This window comes from Malus domestica, chromosome 11 (assembly GCF_042453785.1).
Source record: "Malus domestica chromosome 11, GDT2T_hap1".
Classification (NCBI taxonomy): Eukaryota; Viridiplantae; Streptophyta; class Magnoliopsida; order Rosales; family Rosaceae; genus Malus; species Malus domestica.
Genome location: NC_091671.1, coordinates 40,295,418 through 40,307,674, shown reverse-complemented (window position 1 = coordinate 40,307,674; position 12,257 = coordinate 40,295,418). Strand labels below are relative to the sequence as shown.

The 12,257-nt window shown below is 34.9% G+C and overlaps 1 protein-coding gene across 1 annotated transcript; it reads left to right on the top strand.

The window, feature by feature from the left end:
* The first annotated feature begins 837 nt into the window (after positions 1-837).
* On the top strand, positions 838-6,196 carry LOC103423120 (pectinesterase-like). The gene is made up of 3 exons (XM_008361191.4): positions 838-1,842; positions 2,118-2,278; positions 5,360-6,196. Exons 1-3 carry the CDS (start codon positions 962-964, stop codon positions 6,055-6,057), a joined length of 1,740 nt encoding a protein of 579 aa, XP_008359413.3. The 5' UTR covers positions 838-961; the 3' UTR covers positions 6,058-6,196.
* The last annotated feature ends 6,061 nt before the right edge of the window (positions 6,197-12,257 follow it).

The window sequence follows — 12,257 nt, the reverse complement described above, 5'->3', positions numbered from 1 at the left end:
ATTTTTTTTATTAATGCAGGGTCTCCACAAATAAGCACACATTTATTACCAATCATTTTCTTTGACAAAGAAGATATTCAAAATTAATTTATTTGTTTTAATTTGCTGAAAAGAAATTTTGATATAGGTTACAAATTACTGTAATTATTTTAATTCATGAAAATATCTTTAAACTTTTTAATCAAAATGATTCTTAAGATTAGCATAACTCCTCACTTTGATATTTGAGATTTGAAACCAATAGAAGTGGTCCATAAGTTTGTCCACCATCAATCATTTTGCTATTTTCGTGAAATTTCTGTTAAATAAGGATCAAAATAACAAAATGACCTCAATGGGCCAAAATGATGTAACAAAACTTGAGGATATTTTATTATTTTTTTCTTATTTAATAGGAATTTTACACCAAATGATCAAAATGATTTAAGATGGACAATATCAGATGAGAGATTTTTCAATGTGACCGGTACACGGGGTGGTACATCACGTGTCACCGTACAAATTGTGAAATATGTGTGTTAAAAATCTAATAATTTAAAAAATAAATTTCTCACCACTTATATAAAAACACGTGGTGTACCACTCGTGTTCCGGTCACAATGAAAAAGTCCTCATATCTGAAACTAATTATATTGGTGTCAAATATCAATGATCAAAGTGAGAGGTTATACCAAAGGTATACTTTTATTATGCAATAAAGATGTCACCATACTTTTGGCTAAAAAAGTCATATTTTTATTATGCAATAAAGATGTCACCATAATATTAATTCAGAATCAATAACGCCGTGTTATGTGACAAGATAAAATCCATGACAATATTCTGATTAGCTGATAATACCGTGATAATGACATTAGTTGTCTCTTTGTTTTAACATTCATCCTCCAGCAGCCTATATTAATCCTGCCTCCCCCCTGTATGTGTCTCCCATTCTGTTTCTCACAGACACAAACACACAGCCATGTACAATCTAAGAAGAACAAAAATCTTGCTCTCAACATTGTTTCTAACTTCAATCCTTTTCCTAAGCCTACTCTTTTCAAAACCACATTTCAAAAACTCAAACTCAAAAAGCCCAAAAATCCATTTCCAAAACCACATTCAAAAACAGGTTCTAGAAACAGCCCATTGGGCATGCCAAGACACACTCTACAAATCCCTCTGCCTCTCCACCCTCGCCACCTTCCCCAATCTTGCCTCCAAAACCCTCCCGCAAATCATCTCCTCCACCGTCTCCCACACCGTGTTGGAAGTCAAAGCCTCCTCCTCCAACTGCACCAGCATCAAAAAGCAGTTCAGCAAAAAGCTCAGCTCGCTTCAGCAGTGGGCTCTCGACGACTGCCTTGAGCTCCTCGACAACACAATCGACGAGCTCAAGTCAGCCATCTCCGACCTCTCCCCCAACAAAACACTCAACTCCAACCGCTACTACGACTTGAAAGCCCTACTCAGTGCTGCAATGACGAACCAGGACACGTGTCTCGATGGGTTTAGTGCTAACGGCACTGCTCCTCGGAGTAGCAATGTGGGAATTGTGAGGAGCGAAATTGAAGGTAGAATAAATACAATCTCACAGCACGTTAGCAATGCGCTCGTTATGCTTAAGAAGATTCCGGGAGCTCACAAGTACGAGTACTCTGAGACGATGAAGTCCGAGATGTTCCCCGACTTCGGACCTGCCAAAAAGAAGTTCCCGACTTGGGTTTCATCGAAAGATCGAAGGTTGTTGCAGTCCTCGACGAACGAGACAAAGTACGATTTGGTGGTGGCCAAGGACGGCACTGGAAACTTCACTACCATCAGCGAGGCCGTCGATGTGGCTCCTAATTCAAGCGCAACCAGGTAATATTTTACATAATTAATTTTGGGCTAAGTGCGATTAGGTTATAGATAACGATATTTTGTACTGATTTTTACACACTCGCTTTATTTTCTTATCATTAATTTTCTTACCGCGTGCGATAATTATTACATTTTTTTTTATACAAATGATAGTCTTGTTTGAACTACCTTAAATTGTGACAAGAAAATTAAAACCCTAGTACATATAAGAAGTACATACGCTCTAAACAACGTAACCGCACTGCCGTACATAATCGCTATCTTTGTATGCGTAGGTTTGTGATATACATAAAGGCCGGGGCATATTTTGAGAATGTGGAGGTTGTGAAGAAGAAGACAAATCTGATGTTTTTGGGAGATGGGATTGGAAACACGATTGTCAAAGCCAGCCGGAATGTAGTGGATGGGTGGACTACTTTCCGATCAGCCACTGTCGGTGAGTATTTCTTTTTCTCTTCTTCTCAACTAGCTAGCTAGTACTTCAAATTATTAGGTTGCAAACTTTTGAAATCAATACCAAAATAGAAAAAACAAAAAAAAAAAGTCAGATCTTTCAGTGTGTTCAAAACATGAGTCAGTAAACCACGTATCACTGTAAAAATGGTAAGATACTTATGTTAAAAAATTATCAACTTAAAACATAAAATTCCCCTCCACTTATATAATGACACAAAATGTACCATATGTGTTCCGAGCACAGCAAAAAATCTCTCCTTAAGTCAATTGTATGTATGACTCGTATTATAATTGTAGGACCATATGCATCGATACATATATATTCTCAGCCACAAAAGAGCCAAAAACAAATTCCTTAAAAAACAAATTCCTTAAATTCCATATACGTACATTCTAATAAACAAGAGCATAGTACTTTCCACACCATCGAGATTTGGAGTTGGTTTCAACTTGTGCTGAGAGGTTTTGAATTTCAAATATTGCAACCTAAAGTTATGAAATTTGACAAAGTTACGCATTTTGTTAAGTTGACGGTCTGGTTAATTATTTGAAGTAATAGCGTTGGATCTACTCTTAATATGCCATCAATGTGTTCGATATATGTAGCATGCATGGTTAGTGTGGTTACTGCATTGTCACTTTAACAATTAACAGTTGGCCGTACACACTCACCTAATATAAGGCGTAAATTGGTGATATGTCAAAACATTGAGGTGTAACGTGAAAAATTGAAATAGTGTGATCAATTATATGAAATTGACTCGAAACTTTGATAACGTAAAATGTACTTGGCTCAAGAAAGAATTAGTCAAACTCTCCATGATTAAATTACTTCTTAAATATGTAACAGTAACTTGCTATAAAGGAGCTTAGTTAAGGGTGTAATCATTGAGTTTAAACTTGAATAAACTTTTGAATTAAAGGGCGATGGATATCTGAGTAGGATTTTAGCCACATTTTTAAGTGTCGGTGGCTCAGGTCAGGACCCTACTTTGGTCATTATTTTGCCCGTGTTGCGTGGATCAATTTGTCGGACAAAAGATTATCATCATTTTACTCTTCTAAAATCAATGATACAAGAACTAAAGATTCAGCTGATATATATATATATCTATCTTTTCATGCAAGTAGTATTACTTTAAACTATATTAACAAGAAATTGTATCTGTAACACAGTGGTTTGAAGGTAAATGACCTAACTACATCGGTGGAGTCAAAATTTTAACTTAAAAAGAGCCCAAAAATCTCAACATGAAATGCTATTATGATCTTACAAAAATTACTATGTCGTGTGGTAAGCAACTAACCACCGTCGTTTAGGTCTAATATGGTCATCCTCATCACCCTCTTCTTGAAACCTAAACCCCAAACCTCTCTAACTTTCTTCCTCTCTCCCATTTTACCTCTCTTCTTCCACTGATCCTCATACCAAAGTCCTCTTCAAAGCTCACAAGCAACAAATTGTCTGAACTTTATAAGAGCCACCAACCTCAAATCAAACACGATAAAAGAAATTAAAGTAAAAACGTTGGTTGGGGCCCCGAACTTACGGAAAATCTTAAATATCATAAGTATCTAAATTTTTCTACCTAACAACCAAAATAATTTATCACTTGTAGCAGATATATTATTATAGAATATTACGTATTAGCAATGCAGATAAACTATGGCCTAAAAACAGTTGTAACCAACCGTCGTCATTGCTTTGATTTGGTTCCCTGAGCCCTCGTGAGCTGGTCCCATCTATCCTTTATCCTTTTCGACCTCTTCATGTTTCTCGTGAGTCATATGTCATATGTGTGGACTAGACGTATTCTTAGTTTTTGGACAAGAACATTGTCCAAAACCATATGGATATGGAATCCGGATTCAGATGAAGAAATTTTCAAATTTCAAAACAATATGGATATGAAAACCGGATTCGGATCAAGTATACGTAGGTTTCACATTATACTTCATAATTTAATAACTAGAAGATAGCAGCTAAAAATATTCCAAAAAAGTTACTAGGCACTCCAAACAGATATAAAAAATAAAAAATAAAAACACTACAAATAGCAACACTTTACATGAAAACCAATTAATTAGATTAACTAGGTAATAGTCTCTAATTCGTGACTTCCCTAATTTCAAGTAAATGTACTATCACAACAAAGTTTATTCACTTGTACAACAAAAGTCGAAGTCAAAACTAAGGGAGAAAAAAAATTTAATATTCAAGTATTAGTAAATAAAAGATTAAACAACAAATTAGTAAAATAATAGCGTTAGTATGTTAAATAGTTTGTTGTAAGTGGAGAGAAAATCAATAAAAATTGAATCCGCAACATAATACTTAAGCATTATTGATTTCCGTTATTGTAGTAAAGTGTTATGTGCAAGTAAACACATCATTAGTAAAATAGTGAATTGGCTTTTAATTGGGCCATGGACCGTGTATGATTTTCTCTAACCCTACTAAGATGGGCAATGAATAAGCATGTCCTCAGGAGCCATAATACTTTCTTCTTTTCGTTTCTTTTTATCCAATTTAATTCAACGAGTAAATTGTAGCAATGGTCCCTGAACTTTACTTAAATTGGAGCAATGGTCCCTCAACTAAAAATCCATTACCATTGGTCCCTCAACTTATCAAAATGTGTAGCTATAGTCATTTTCATTAATTTCTTCAAAATTTTGTCAAAATATGTTATGTTGGAATAACCATTTATTTAATTAGGGTTCCTCAACTCATCAAAGTGTGTAATTATGGTCATTTTTGTCAACTACGTAAAATTTTTTGTCAAAACGAGTTATGTTTGAAGGACCATAGCTACAATTTGAATAAAGTTAAGGGATCATTTCTCTAGTTGAATTAAAATTGAGGGACCAAAGGTAATGGATTTTTAGTTGAGGGACCATAGCTACACGTTTTAATGAGTTGAAGGACCAATGCTAATGGATTTTTAGTTGAAGGACCATTGCTCCAATTTGAGTAAAGTTCAGGGACCATAGCTACAATTTACTCTTAATTCAACTATCCGTTTTCTGATCCGTTTCTGAAATGGGGTTTTTTTTTCAGCTGTGGTAGGAGACGGATTCATCGCCAAAGGAATCACATTCGAAAACGGAGCCGGCCCAAGTAAACACCAAGCAGTCGCCTTAAGAAGCGGCGCCGACTTTTCCGCATTCTACAAGTGCAGCTTCGTCGGCTACCAAGACACCCTCTACGTCCACTCCCTCCGCCAGTTCTACCGCGAATGCGACGTCTACGGCACCGTCGACTTTATCTTCGGCAACGCCGCCGTCGTCCTCCAGAACTGCAACCTCTACGCCCGCAAGCCGAACGAGAACCAGAAAAACATCTTCACCGCCCAGGGAAGAGAGGACCCGAACCAGAACACCGGGATTTCGATCCTGAATTGCAAAGTCACGGCCGGGTCGGATTTGATTCCGGTGAAATCGAATTTTACAACGTATCTGGGCCGTCCGTGGAAGGAGTATTCGAGGACCGTTTATCTGAAATCGTATATTGATGATTTGGTGGACCCCGCTGGATGGTTGGAGTGGAACGGGTCGTTTGCGTTGAGTACGTTATATTATGGGGAGTATTTGAACCGTGGACCCGGTTCGAATACGAGTGCGAGGGTGACGTGGCCGGGTTATCGGGTCATTAATAGTTCGGTTGAGGCAAGTCAGTTCACTGTAGGAGAATTTATACAGGGAAGTGACTGGCTCAATTCTACCAATATTCCTTATTTTCTTGGTTTGACTAGTTGAGACATTGAGAAAACATACTAGCGTACACTTTTTTAGAATGTCACGGCATCATCTCGGGCTAATAGTGTGATCTACAATGTAGCCATGCGTGTTCTGCTTTCATATATCAATGTTGTTGAGTAGGCGCTCAAATTCATAATTATTAGCAATTTTATGAGTTAATTCTAAAACCCGAATGCATATAAGATTGGCATGATCTTTGACGTAAGTACATCGACTTCGAATTTGTAGAGTCTTCAAAGATTGCGTACCAAATGGAAATCGACTTCAAAGTTTCAAAGGTTTTACGTAACTCCAAATTACAATGTGCATTCAATATTCAAAGTAAGCAGATCGGTTTTATTGAAAGGGTTTTAGGGGTGGTTTAGGAGTGAGGTACTTAAAAAAAAAACACCCATGAAAAAAAGCTGTGAGGGTTTTAGGTGTTTGGTAAACTGAAAAAAAAATGGCTTATTTTGGAAGCTGCTGTGAGAATAAGCTGAAATCAAAGGAAAAAGCAGAAGCTGCTATTTGCAGCTTTGGAAAACTGGTTTTTTTTTTCAAAGCACACGGAGCTACAGTGCTCCTTTAATGAAAAGACTCACTATCATACTGTTTTTCTTTTCCAAAAACACTTTTACAAAAAAGTTTACCAAACAATTTGCTGATTTATTTCACAGCCGCTTATTCTCACAGCACAGCCGCTTATTCTCACAACAGCTTTTTTTCAAAGCACAGCAATACCAAACCAGCCCTTAGTTTGAGGTTGAAGCGATGCTACTATCGAGAAAAAAACCTCGCATGCTTGGTTGCATGTAACGAATGTCTTACATTTGCAATATCATATCAACAGTAAATATAAAGCGTATGTGAGATGCGTGTTGCATGTAGTGAGTCGTGCAAGTTCTTTTCTATAGCATCTGCATTTGTTAGTTCATAAAAGAATTACAGCATAATTCAAGTAGGAAAACCGTGAATGGTGGGATCCCAGGAATTTAGATCTTTCCCGAACTTAAGTGTTCCCAGCCTAAAATTTTGAAATTTTGAGCCCTTAATTCGTGTGAAAAAAAAATCCGAACCTTAATTTATGTGAGATAAGTCAGTGAAATGAGTTAATATCATATTCAATTTGAGTTGTTCAAATTATTTAATCTTAAGACTCTAGACAATGAGATTCAGAGTTAATCTCTGACCCCATTTGGAGAATGATGAAAGGTGAGCTGAGAAATACAATTTGGAAGAGGAGGGGGCCGCAATGATGAAAATGGTTGCAACACATGCCTGCATGCTCTGGTTAGACCTGCTTTTCCCACTAAATTACAATCTTAGTGTCAATCGAGGTCTTTAAAATTTTCTAATGTATATTTATTTAGGGGTTCTAGAAAAGAATTGACAAGCCATAGACATGACAAGATTTGGAGAAGAAAAGTAAGTTTTATGCCATGACAAGAGTAGCCTCTTTTATTTACTTTTTGGTGGCGAAGTCTTCTTTTTCCCCTTTAAGATTTATTGCTCAATATTAACCCTTTCCAAACCCAGAAAAAATAATAATAATAAATAAATAAAAACTTTGCTCAACGGATAGGTGCATGCAACAGCATGAAACTTCTACTTACTAGATGTCTGTCACATTGTTGCTATGTTAAGCTAATCACAATTAGGGATGAGCAACGGTTATTGCAGGCGGGTAACCGTGGTTATTTACCCATAACCGTTTATACTCATACCCACATAACTGTTTACCCGTTGGGTAATTGCCTAAACGGTTATAACTATACCCATAACCGTTTATAAACGGTTAACCATACCTATAACCGCATACTCATTTAACCGTAACCGTTTAATACCCGTTTACCCATTTATCCTTTTTAACCCGTTTATCTTTCTTTTTTTACCATTACCTATTTTTCACCCGTCTACATGTTTTTTAACAACTTGAAAATTTTAAAAAAAAAATTGTCATAATTTTTTTTTTTTTACAATTAAACACCGTTATAGATACATTCATCATACATTTCCATATTTTAATTTTTTAAGTCCTTATATCATTCCAATAATTGAAATAATAGTTTACAGATGATATTTTTAACTGTTACCAATGAAGGTAAATATAATATTTGCTAAGTATTATTGGGTTACAAAATTGTTTAGAAGACATTTCTGTCAAAGCATTTTTGTCAATTTCACGGTTACCCGCAAGGAATTTAAATTAATTTGGCCAATTCCTTGATGATAAGAATCATCATTCCTGTAGCAGTGTTATTGAGAGAATGACCGATGAATTCCTTGCTAATTTATTGGGTGCTCAGTATTATTGGATCGAGAACATGGTTTGTGTTAGTTTTACATATATAAAATAAATGGGTAAACGGTTACCCGTTTATAACCGCGGTTAATACCCATAACCGCCCATTTAAATTTCGCGGGTAAACAGTTATATCCATAACCGTTTATTTATCTAAACGGTTACTCATAACCGTAACCGTTTAATTTAAATGGACAGGTAACCGCGGTTACCCATAACTAATGATTATTTGCCCATCCCTAATCACAATACCAAGTCCACGTGCATAGTAATGACTAATGATCGACTTTCAATATCGTCAACAACATCAGGTGCACGAAAATTTTCTCGTAGAATATAAAGACTCAAAAGAATTAATTAACCTGCTATGACCAAATATCATTACTGCAGAGCTGGATGATTAGCTCCAAGACATTTATTAAGGATTAGAAACTTATTGAAGAGGGCACGTTGAAATCGACTGGAGGATTAGAAACTTGTTGAAGAGGGCATGTTGAAATCGACTGGAGAGCCCTACACATCCGATTTCGTTTTTATGAAACTTCATTAACCCTAATCTACAAGGACGGAGTTAGTGTAGGCCTAGGAGGTGGATGCCCCCACTCATCTAAAAAAAAATGTATGGTTGCGTTCCAATCCTCAATAACTAGCCTTAATTAAACTACAATTAAAAAAATTGGTAGGCAACTAAACTAGTCTACCGTTTTTGGATCCCAATCCTACCTGATGACAATTTAATTAACAATTAATTTAATTGTGCCTCCCCGATTTTCTAACCCTAGGTTGTTAATCCACGCAAAACTTATCTCACCACGTATGGCAAAGCAATTCCAGTCCTTAACTTCTCCATATTTTTCCTCCTCTTTCATTCAACCAAAACTCAATTGAATTTGGAGTGTTATAGACAGTTGGAGTTCAAGTAATCAATTATCAAAATTCAACACAAGAATTTTACTCCACAAGGTATTTTATACGGCTTTACTTTATTAATTTGTTTTTGGCATTTCAATTTAAAATTTAGCTTTTTAATTTAGAGATCAATTGATGAATGATAACATGATTATTTTTATATAAAGAGATATGGTATTGGTAATGATATTGTTATGCAATGCTTTCAAAACATGAAAACGATTCGAGGAATATTGTAATATGTCGTATAAAAACCTTTATGGATTAATATATTAGTGTTTTGGTCAATAAATTCTTGAGATTTTTAATTTTGATTTTGTTGTTTGAGAATGCAGCCGCTCATATAAATCTCTGGTTTCGTCCCTGCTAATCTAACTGATTAAATAATTTGAATTCTAAAAGACAAAGGAAAAATATATATATGAAGGGTTTGATTGCATATGCATGCATCATGCAAGATGATCAAGCAAATGTGCATGTTGAATAAACTAAAAAGTCCTATATTGGGCGATGCATTAGTGATGCGGAAGGTGATGAAGATGAACATGCATGAATGCATGCTTGAGTTTATCATGTGGGGAGGGGCACCACCACGTGATGATACAAATAAGCCCATTGCCAGAAACATGCTCTCTCGCACTCACCCGTCAAATCTGGGCCATCGGTTTCTGACCTAGAAGAAAAACCGAACAAGCTCCATTATTGGATAGATAGATAGATCAACATCTATTCTTTTCCCGTGATTGTTAATTCCCTTTCATCCAACCTCTTTACTCTTACACTTTATGTTCGACCACATAAAACTTGTAACTTAATAAAGATTCATTTAATTTTGATTTTTGTGCATGTCACGCCATGTTTTTAACTTAAAGAAAGATATGGTGTGCTGAGAAAATTCTAATTATACTTAACTTTCTTCACTTGATCTTGTTGGAAAATATTAGTATTTAAGTTTACTTTAATGTTTGTTTTCTGCGTTTAGTTCGTTAGCATTAGAGTTTCAGTTTCTTACCTTTTAGAGTTATGGTTAGTTTATTATAAATAGCATGTTTGTTATTCATTTAAGAATAAGTTAGTTACGATGTAGCTTCTTGGGATTTTGTAGCCGTTTCGGCTTTCTTATTTGTTTAATAATATTCTTATTATTTTGTAGTATTGGTTATCGCGCACTCTAATATTCAACTTTGATCTTATTTATTAATATGATTGATTATTTAACATATTTAACGTATAAAAAAGTCATTTAGGTTTTGGATAATTTAATACTTAAAATCCAAATTATCGAAGTGATTAATCAATACTCGACTATACTCCTAAATTTTCTAAGGTCTCTTTGTGTTGAAATATCGCACAACGGCAAGATGAAGGAGAAAAGAAGAGTTAAAATATTCTAAACTCTACTCTAATTATTACTAAAGTCTTTTGTGATAAAACCTCACATTTGTCGGACTGTGCAAGTCGTAATTAACAAATTATGAATAATATCGTTATTGTTGAAAGTGAGCATTTACCTCTCTCTCTAATAATTTGACACATTGTACATCCTAAAAATAACTAATCTTTTCATAAACGTGATCAAAGTTGAAGAAAGAACATCAGACCTCATGTTTTTCTTTAATAAAAAAAAGGAAAACTAATAAAAAGGGCTTGAAAACTTTGAGTTTTAACGATAAAGACAAAATAAAGGGTAAAGTGAATAGTACCATGATTGATTTTTTAGTGTAAAAATATGGTTTTTTTTTAAAATGAACAGTAGTAAGAGCTTTTCGTTAAAGCTCTCTAAAACAAACCATATTCCTTTATGACTACACATATGCTCTAGAATATGTAGGCTTCATATTATCTTTTGTTTTAGTTTGATTCTTGACAAGAGTTGGATTCTGTTTATATAGCTTCTAAAGTTGCTTCTGAACTTTTGGCATTGAGTTTTCAGTGGCACACTCTAAAGAGATATACACCACATGAGTTCTCTATCGTAAAAAGCAACACTCTTCTAGACTCTTTGCATTACTCCAAATTTCTCCAACTATATATTTCAGCTCCAACAATATCAATGACATTGCAGTAAGCCGGCTTTGAACTAGGGTTTAGATACAATACAAACATTTGAAAATACTATTATAATGACATTATATTTACATTGACACATACACAAAATGATGAGTCATTTGTAAATATTATCTAGTACGTGATTGTATCCTAAAAAATCTATGAAACTAAGCAAAATCCGTCGGTGCATGTCAGTAGTAGTAGTACTAGATAGAATTGATACTGTTCCTTCTATATGTGAACTCGATTTGGATTGATGGGCTGATATTGGTATTATGTGAATTAGGGATCAGAATTTAGAACAAGAAGTTATCATATTTCTCGATAAAAGTGTGTTCCATCCCAAAAACTAGAACTAGTACATATATTTATGCTTGGGACGGATGGGGCTTTGTTGACCGTTGTGCGACTGAATCGCAGAACTCAAAGAAGTTCACGTTTTAAGTCACAACTTTTCTCCGACTGCATATTTCATTTAAATATCCAATTCGAAGAACCCATCTTTTATATGTTCATCACCTTTTCTGAATCTCTGTAAATTTAGATTCTAACAGTAAGGGAAACTGGAGCATAGTTCAATCGTAACTTGTATGGTAACCATAGGAATTGAAACAGTGTTCAATATCACTTTATCATATAATAATACTTCACTCATTCCTTATTTCACCGTACAATAAGGATAATTCATACTATTCGTTCTCATTATCATCGTTTAAAGATATTTTCTTTAATATATTTTCTCGATTTGAAGACCGTTTTGTCATCTATATTATTCGAAGAAATTGACAATTCATCATGAAATTGCTACCTGTTATCATAAACGTAAATTTGTTTGACACATATAGGTGACAAAACAGACTCAAAATCGAACCGATCATTCTAGCAATAATTTTCAGGTAATGATAACGGGAATGACGATTATGATTATCCTTATAATCTAGTGAAATGATGTTAGTGT